General features: G+C 37.9%; 1 protein-coding gene across 1 annotated transcript; it reads right to left on the reverse strand.

The window, feature by feature from the left end:
* Positions 1 to 998: 998 nt before the first annotated feature.
* LOC126977973 (uncharacterized) lies at positions 999 to 5615 on the reverse strand. Its single transcript, XM_050826699.1, has 2 exons — positions 5180 to 5615; positions 999 to 3122 (listed from the first exon to the last, which is right to left on the reverse strand). Exons 1-2 carry the CDS (start codon positions 5355 to 5357, stop codon positions 2527 to 2529), a joined length of 774 nt encoding a protein of 257 aa, XP_050682656.1. The 5' UTR covers positions 5358 to 5615; the 3' UTR covers positions 999 to 2526.
* Positions 5616 to 10123: the final 4508 nt, after the last annotated feature.

The following is a 10123-nucleotide window of genomic DNA, read 5'->3' on the forward strand; positions in this document are numbered from 1 at the left end:
AAGATCGGCAGCCAATTGGTAGGTACCTTCCTAGAGTGCTCTCAGTAAATAGTATCGACTCTACTTCTCTCGGGTCTTCGATCGCGTCAATATCATTCGCGATAAAGCATTGCGATATCCTGTTTATAAAAGTCTTCCATGATTGCTGATTGTGGTCGTTTAATAATAACACACTGGTTTATTATAGAGCTCTGCGTAGATGCAACTACGCTATACAGGTATAACTATAGTCGGAAATGTAATTCGAGATCAAAAATGTAAACAAAGGTGTTGTGTTGTCAATTCAAAATAATAACCTTTTCCATTGTGCGTGTTGAAATATACAAAAATATCATTTTAAAATTATAACTGTGGTATAAATACATACAAATAAATATTGCACAACGTTTTCTCTCTGTAATGTAGTATTTAGATGTTCAGGGCTTGGGGTATAATGAATTGTAAGAACTTTTACTGATCGATTGACTGTATCTTTACTCCATCTTTGTATACAATTTCACATCTTTATATGAGGTCTATTTTACATTTCTTCATCGGTTTATCTTCGCTCTTTTTTTCCTAAAAGCATCGAGGCATTAGACGCGGTTTTGCAATTCGAGTTGAAAGATTTCGGGGTTTTGGATCTGGATGGGTGCCTGTCGGAGCGTAGACTTCGCCAGTCGAGAAAGCTCCATTTTTCGATTTTTATTCAATGTGCCTCTTACTGTGCGATGATCTCTTCCAGTTTTCACTAAGTTGATCACGGAGACATCATTGAATATATGTCTTGGTGGGCATAATGAAGTCGATCTCATTTTTGGTGGCACCATCGAGGCTGATCCAAGTCCATTTGCGTTGTTCTGGCTTCATGAAGAAGGAGTTCATCATATAGAGATCCTCCTTCTCCATGAAGTCAGCCAGCATCTGGCCTCGAGCGTTCCGATTTCCATAACCAAATTGCCCCAATCTCAACTCATAGCCGCTACGTTTGCCCAGTTTTGCTTTGAAGTGGGTCTTAGGGCATAAACTGCGTTAAGCGTGTGCACGCACGTGAGCACGTCGCGGGCCACGCTTCTGGTGCACGCACGTGAGCACGTTCGCGTGCTTATGCGCGGGCATCGGCGCGTGCATCCGCGTACGCAGTTTTCTCAGTACAATTTTGACGTTGGAGGTGTACAGTCGAATAAGTAATAATGGATAAATTAATGTTGTATTATTTATCAAGACGACGGCGACGACGAATTGCCAAAAAAAGACGCCAGCCAGTAAGCCCGTTCGTTGAATCTAGGTTACTGTGCGGGGAATTCGTGGTGAAGTTTGGTATATTAAGAAAAAATGAAAGGTTTTTTTTCAAATATTTTAAAGTTTCATTACAAGTCTATGATGAATTATATTCAAAACTGGAGCCCTATTTGAAGACTAACAATCTACGATTGAAATCTACGTCAATCGTATCACCAATGGAACGATTTGCAATGACATTGCGGTAAGTAAAGACATTTCGATATTAATAATCATCTTTATTCATGTAAAAAAACAGTCATTATTTAACAAAAGTTTAGAACACTCATATTTTTTGCCAATTTATGTAAGTCACATTACTGTTTAGCCACATCAAGCAAGAAAGAAGAAGAAGTTCTTATTGTTTCGGCAGTGACACCTGAATATGGCTTAAAATGTTTTTCTTGATGTGGTTCACGGACCGAAACACATAACCGCACACTTATTAATCATCATATTAATCACAGTTTCTTATATTTATTAATTATATTTTGTTATTTCTAAATTACACAGTTTTATCTTTTTCGTTTTTTTTTATCTATACCTACTTATTCACTTATTTTTTTATATACTTAATCACAACAGTCATCACAGTGTCTTGCATAAACGCTACGTTACAATTAGTCATTGATTATTCATTTGAAATACACTAATAAAATCACAGGTTCAAGTTTAAAATAAAAAAACACAATAACAGTTAAAACAGTACAATAAGTCTAAATGTCTTAATTATAATAATATACCTACCTTACAAAGTATTAATTATAATGACGCATATTGATTGCAAGTTTTTACATATGAATATTTCCCTTATTAATTATTCCCTTCTATTACTAGATCGGGTACTAATATTATTTTAAATTCTTATTTATCATCACAATCATAATCACAGTTTACTACATAAAAGATTAAATTTAAGAAGAGGACATATGAAGGAGCAATGTTATGAGTAGGTTCAAAAAAAAGGTCCATTAAGTAAAAAAGGGGTCTATTGATACACTTTTTTATTTGACCCCAAAATAGGGTTTAAGATAAAAGTGTCCGAATCGACCCCGTTTCTTTCCTTATGAACATGACACCTCAAGGCTTGTAAACTTTTGGCGAATGCCCTTGTATATCATAATAATTGCACATGAGACCAGAAAAATATAAATATAAAATTGCGCTTTTTACTAACTTAAATAGTTCTTCATGTTCTTCTCTTTCTTTTGTTCTTAATAATTAAACAGTCTTAATCAAATCTTCAAAGTCTTTCTTGTTACCTATTTATTCATTGTTCGTATCTGATCTTACATTTAAGGATTCTAAATCATTCGTTACCGTATTTTGCGTTAATGAAAGGTCATCAATGGTAATAATCATTTCTTTTTCAATATCAATTAAAGCTTGTAATACTTTCGTACGAAATAATAATTTTTTAAAGCAACTCAATTTTTTTACAGTTGGTAATAATGACTTAAAAAAATTCAAGTCTTCGTCCATATTATCTGCAGTGTTATTCTTCACGTAATTTAACAACTCTAATTCGAAATCAGTTGGCGATTCGCACTTACGTTTCTTGGAAGATCGTGTTTCTTTGGTAACGCTGGAGCTGGTGCTAGGTACATTAATCAAATCTTCTTCAATAATCGTATTATTTTGTGAAGTTCTCGGTGACGCGTTTTGCTCTACTGACTGATTAAAATTGTCTGCCGATTCTTCTCCTTGAGTATTCGAGTTTGAATCTAAAAATGACAGCATGTTATAGTAAACGTATGTTTTATTTGCCCTGGAACCGGAGCCTGATTTAAGTTTTTTTTTAGTAGACCTCACTCTTATATAAGTGTCTCTTGCAGTTTTCCATCTTTGCTGCAGCTTTTTCACTGAAACAATAACACAGGTATTTTATTTTATTACAGATATTTAGTTAGTGGACATACCTTCGTCGATATTCATCTGGCGTATCAGACAGGACTAACCACGGTCAGAAAAATAGTAACAGAAGTTTGTCAAATTATAATTGAAAGGTTAAAGGAAGAATGTATACCAAAATTTTCCCGTGCGCTATGGGTAGAGACTGAAAAAGGTTTTTTAACGCAAGCCCAGTTTCCTAACTGCATAGGTGCAATAGACGGAAAACATATACGCATTATAAGACCTCCACATAGTGGTTCCCTCTATTACAACTATAAGCATTACTATTCTATTGTACTGCTTGCAATGTGTAACGCCAACTATGAGTTTACCTATATAAACGTGGGAGTGCAGGGTAAAGAATCTGACTCCGCAATTTTCACACAAAGCCGATTGTACGAACAAATCAACAATGACTTAATAGATATTCCTCCTGCCAAAGCATTGCCCGTAATACACAATGATAAACCAACCAACATTGCTGCAACCGCAGCTTTGCCCTATATTATTGTAGGAGATGAAGCATTTGGGTTATCTAGCCATGTCATGCGGCCATATGCTCGAGCTCTCGATTTAAACTACAAAAAAAAAATATTCAATTATAGGTTAACGAGAGCGCGACGTTATATTGAGTGTACATTTGGTATCATGGCTAATAAATTTCGCATACTCCATCGTCCATTGAACGTTGGAAAAGACAAAGCAATTTGTTTTCTTAAAACAATTTGTATTTTGCATAATTTTATAAGATCAAGAAGTCAAATTAATGACTTTCATGATATTGTCATTATACCAGACCATATACGTTCAGTTCGGGGGTTAATTGGAAATACCCACAGAGATTCGTATACATTACGCGATAGCTTCGCAGATTATTTCGTTGCAGACGGACAGCTGTCATGGCAAGATCGCAGTATTTATTGAAGGCTTTTTTATAATTTATGTACATTCAATAATTGAATTTTCACGGTTTTTTACCACACATTTTTTATTAACATAGCAGGCATATTTTGACAGCAGCATAGCAGACATTTTATACCTAATGATTTTATTTGTTAAATTCATCGGATGTAACCAGTTGCGCCGCCATGACAGTCGAAAATTATAAGAAATTCAGTATTCTTACATTAAATAGGTAAAATGTTATGTAATTACGCATAAAATGAAACTTTTTTTCTTTCATTACACATCCAGTGATGTGTAGTTTGTACAGTGTCTAAAAACACAAGTAGGCATCTTTTTTACTAAAATATTATTGGTACTCAAACACATGTAGACGCGACACCGATTGGAGCGTGACTAACTGCATGGTAGGCAATTACCTTCCATTGCTCTTGCCTTTGAAAGCGGGCGTATAACTAATCTAGTTATATAAAATCATAGGATGTAACCAAATAACTTAGATTGTTGTAAACTAAAGTTGAGAGATGTCAAAGAAAAACCTACAAAACTACAAAACGCACGCTTATTTTACAAAGTTACTAGCCCAATTCTAAAACCAATATAATAAATATTTTAGTTGATAATTGTTTTATTTATTTACCTACCGATCCACTGTTTCTGCCCTAAAATGATTTTGAACCCTAAATACACCGATAGTGTGAAGTAGTGTGAAGCTCGCAGTCGTGAACATACTGGTTGTCTCGTGACGCGCAAAATGGCGGCGACCGCGTGGCCGAAAGAAAGAACTTTGGAATTTATCGAGCAATAATTATATAAAACCATACCAATATTATGGGACATTGTTCACACGAATTTCACAATGTTCAGAAATACGCAGTATCTCTGCACTAGTTTTGAATATAAGCATGATTTTATATTTACATAGGTAAATTATTGTAAATATTCCGAGTTTTAATTTTATAGTTGGATTAATTGTTGAAAACATTTAATTGACACAAATACAATTGAAATAACTAATTATATATAACTAATTGCATAGATTATTAAAAATAAAAATTAGGCGCAAAGAATAGTTTACCTAACCTACGTTATTATAAAATAAAAAAAGAGTGTAGGTACTTACCTTGTATGTTTTTTTCTGCTTCACTCCAGTCATCAAAATTTTCAAACAGTACTTTACAAATGTCTAGCCATGCTTTTGATTTAGCGTCCCGGTCTTTAAATATTTCGCTTGATTGGTCCCATATGGCAGGACGACACTGAACTTCAACAATTACCCTTTCTGTATCAAAATTTGTCATTTTTTGTTATGGGCCGGGCACGCGCGTGCGGTCGGTTCGAGATAGCGCTGTCAACTGAACAAGCACGCGCGTGCACCCGCTAGCGGGCTTCGCGCGTGGACCCGTCCAACGTGATGCGTGATCACGTCGCGTGCATGCGTGCCCCATTGCACGGAAGTATCACGCGACGGGCTCACGAGCGTGTGCACGCGCATGGGCACGCGCGGGTCGTTTTTGTATGGACACGCGAGAGGCACGCTTAACGCAGTTTATACCCTTAGGAGTGCGAATGTCTGTTGAGTTGACCTCATAGATGGCCTCCTCCTCGTTTGAGTGTGTCGAATCCGGAGCGTTAAACCTGAATGACCTTCAACGGATACCGTTCAGTAATTATGAGTATTAGGTACGCTACCCTAGTCGACACGCTCCCCACCTCCGTTACGAGATACTTGTGAACCCGACACCACCCTGGGACAGATAGTCGCCCTCCCGGACGTAGAGCATGTGTCCGAATTTTAGGATTATCGAGTCCTCACCCTGTCGTCGGACCTCAGATAACCCCACGACATCCCATCGTAATCTGCTCACAGCTTCCTCCAACTTCTCGTCGGTCTGCAGTGTCTTGGAGGTTTTTTTTTGCCATAATCTCCACGCTTGGCAGGCGGTTTGGCGATCGCAGTAAATGGTGTACTCTTCACGAAAGATGCTGCTGCCCATCCTCCGTTTTTTGTATCGCTTAGTCGCGTCTTACGACTCCCACGGAAGGAGATGGGGTGGTGCTATTCTGGTGCGACACCGCACGCACTGCACAGGGATTTATTACTTTTACTAAAAGTATGGTTTAAAAAAAGTGAACCCTTTTATAAATGTTTATTATTATTAACATAATTTATAACTTTAATTAATTCTTCAAATGGATCCTTTTTTTGTTTTTCTACAAATCTTCTCCACAAATATTCAAATTTTTCTTTATTGTTCACCATTAAAAGTATTACAGAGAAAATACATATAAAGTCACCCACAAGAAACCATGTAAGGTTTATCCGTGGGGACGAGATCGCTCTTAATTACTAACATTATTATATTAAATTCTTATACTAATTATATTAACACGCCTTATATATACATAATTACATTAAAAATTGTTTGGTTGATAAATAAACTTTCTAAAACGTTTGCTGGCAAACCATTTACTGTGTCTGGCAATATATACTCCCATTTCCGCCTACCATATGCATTGTTACATTTAGGTAATATGTATGTGTTTAGGTAGGACAGGCTACGGAGGTGTGGTTGCCGTGACCCTCTTATTAGTATATTGAGGAACCGTAATATTGGATATCTGTTGTGTTGGTATGTATGGCGATAAGTTGCTGTCTTCGCTATCGTCTACAGCATTCGTATACATTCGTTCTGCATCGTAGTATTCGATTTCAGCATCGTTTATAATTTTAAATACATCCCGTTTTATACGTGCCTGCATTCTTTCCGGGAAGATTATTCACAGTTGATGCCATAGTTTTAAAAAAACTATCTACAGGACGCTCATGTTCCTTACTCAGGAGGTATTTTCCAAGAATTTCTGAAACCCGTTCTGGCGGCTGAGAATCATTTGACATTCGAGTTAATGGCCTAGTAGGAGAATCATTTTGTCGTGTCTCATCAATGTCTGTTGTTAATTGTAAAGAAGATTATGTGTCTTCTGATGATGAGTCTAAATTTGAAGTTTGTGATCTGTGCTGAAGATGTGGTTTCATAAACTCCATGAAATGTTCATATTTTATTGGGCGACGCTCACCGCCAGCAGAACCACTTTTGAATTTTCTCGCACTTATAGCCCTTCTGTAAATATCCCGAACTAACTTCCAGCATCTTTGACAGTCTGAAACTAAGAAAATATATATTTATGTATATTTATATATGTACCTATAAACACATAGTGTCAGCACATATACAGAGTGGAATTGATTTTGATTCATTTTTCAGATTTTTGACTGTCGGCAGTAGTTTTAAATCATTGGCTTTTAATTTCCGAGTTGGTTTCAGTACAGTCCGTATGATTGTTCATGAAATGTGCGCTGTGATTTGGAAAGAATTACACCCTTTGGTGATGCCAAAGCCAACTTCGGAAACCTGGACACAAATCGAGGAAGATTTCAAAAACATTTGGAACTTTCCTAATTGCATCGGTGCTATCGACGGAAAACATGTAGTTATAAGGGCACCACACAATAGCGGAAGCCTGTATTTCAATCATAAAAAGACATTTAGCACCGTATTACTGGCAGTTGTAGATGCAAACTACCACTTATTTTTTTAATTTTATTAACCACTTTTTGATCGACGGCGGCGGCAGCGTGCGGGCTCCGTAAGTTCTCTAAGAGATCCACTGCTCTGGCTAGCGTAAGTCCCGACTTCTCTTGCACGTACAATTTCTCTTTCTCGGGTCCTAGCAGCATACCCATTATAACATAGTCCCGCAATGCCTCTTGAATATTACTAAAATTACAGTAAGCAGTGAGGCCGCGTAGTCTGGATGCCCACTGCGACGCTGACTCGGTTGGCATTTTTTCTGCAGCATAGAATTTATGCCGCTCTCTTCTACTTACTCGTTTCGGGGAAAAATGCGCATCTTGGAGGCTTAAAATGTCTTCATATGGCACTTCTTGTATCTCCTTTGGCAATGAAAGATCGGCAGCCAATTTGTAGGTACCTTCCTAGAGTGCTCTCAGTAAATAGTATCGACTCTACTTCTCTCGGGTCTTCGATCGCGTCAATATCATTCGCGATAAAGCATTGCGATATCCTGTTTATAAAAGTCTTCCATGATTGCTGATTGTGGTCGTTTAATAATAACACACTGGTTTATTATAGAGCTCTGCGTAGATGCAACTACGCTATACAGGTATAACTATAGTCGGAAATGTAATTCGAGATCAAAAATGTAAACAAAGGTGTTGTGTTGTCAATTCAAAATAATAACCTTTTCCATTGTGCGTGTTGAAATATACAAAAATATCATTTTAAAATTATAACTGTAGTATAAATACATACAAATAAATATTGCACAACGTTTTCTCTCTGTAATGTAGTATTTAGATGTTCAGGGCTTGGGGTATAATGAATTGTAAGAACTTTTACTGATCGATTGACTGTATCTTTACTCCATCTTTGTATACAATTTCACATCTTTATATGAGGTCTATTTTACATTTCTTCATCGGTTTATCTTCGCTCTTTTTTTCCTAAAAGCATCGAGGCATTAGACGCGGTTTTGCAATTCGAGTTGAAAGATTTCGGGGTTTTGGATCTGGATGGGTGCCTGTCGGAGCGTAGACTTCGCCAGTCGAGAAAGCTCCAGTTTTCGATTTTTATTCAATGTGCCTCTTACTATGCGATGATCTCTTCCAGTTTTCACTAAGTTGATCACGGAGACATCATTGAATATATGTCTTGGTGGGCATAATGAAGTCGATCTCATTTTTGGTGGCACCATCGAGGCTGATCCAAGTCCATTTGCGTTGTTCTGGCTTCATGAAGAAGGAGTTCATCATATAGAGATCCTCCTTCTCCATGAAGTCAGCCAGCATCTGGCCTCGAGCGTTCCGATTTCCATAACCAAATTGCCCCAATCTCAACTCATAGCCGCTACGTTTGCCCAGTTTTGCTTTGAAGTGGGTCTTAGGAGTGCGAATGTCTGTTGAGTTGACCTCATAGATGGCCTCCTCCTCGTTTGAGTGTGTCGAATCCGGAGCGTTAAACCTGAATGACCTTCAACGGATACCGTTCAGTAATTATGAGTATTAGGTACGCTACCCTAGTCGACACGCTCCCCACCTCCGTTACGAGATACTTGTGAACCCGACACCACCCTGGGACAGATAGTCGCCCTCCCGGACGTAGAGCATGTGTCCGAATTTTAGGATTATCGAGTCCTCACCCTGTCGTCGGACCTCAGATAACCCCACGACATCCCATCGTAATCTGCTCACAGCTTCCTCCAACTTCTCGTCGGTCTGCAGTGTCTTGACTTTGCATGTTGCCAGAGCCAATGGTCTTCGTTTGTGGTAGTGCTGCCGCACCCGGGGATTCTTAGCACCCCCTGCCCCGTCGCTTAGGTGGCTGCTATTGTGTCCACCACGAGCGGGGCCGCCGGGGACTGGGGGCCGGGGCCTTATAGCGTCTGTCATATTTCTGGGGTTTTTTTTGCCATAATCTCCACGCTTGGCAGGCGGTTTGGCGATCGCAGTAAATGGTGTACTCTTAACGAAAGATGCTGCTGCCCATCCTCCGTTTTTTGTATCCCTTAGTCGCGTCTTACGACACCCACGGAAGGAGATGGGGTGGTGCTATTCTGGTGTGACACCGCACGCACTGTACAGGGATTTATTACTTTTACTAAAAGTATGGTTTAAAAAAAGTGAACCCTTTTATAAATGTTTATTATTATTAACATAATTTATAACTTTAATTAATTCTTCAAATGGATCCTTTTTTTGTTTTTCTACAAATCTTCTCCACAAATATTCAAATTTTTCTTTATTGTTCACAATTAAAAGTATTACAGAGAAAATACATATAAAGTCACCCACAAGAAACCATGTAAGGTTTATCCGTGGGGACGAGATCGCTCTTAATTACTAACATTATTATATTAAATTCTTATACTAATTATATTAACACGCTTATATATACATAATAACATTAAAAATTGTTTGTTTGACAAATACTTTGCCTTTTCCGGTTTTTTCTCAATACTTTCTAAAACGTTTGCTGGCAAACCATTT

Source organism: Leptidea sinapis, chromosome 2, assembly GCF_905404315.1.
Source record: "Leptidea sinapis chromosome 2, ilLepSina1.1, whole genome shotgun sequence".
NCBI classification, from domain to species: Eukaryota; Metazoa; Arthropoda; class Insecta; order Lepidoptera; family Pieridae; genus Leptidea; species Leptidea sinapis.

Bases quoted from the DNA above. Each gene is read 5' to 3' on its own strand.
- LOC126977973 (XM_050826699.1), bottom strand. From the start codon at position 5,357: ATGACAAATTTTGATACAGAAAGGGTAATTGTTGAAGTTCAGTGTCGT. The intron at 3,123-5,179 runs GTAAGTACCTAC...TTATTGTTTCAG, and splicing joins AGCAGAAAAAAACATACAAG to TGAAAAAGCTGCAGCAAAGA.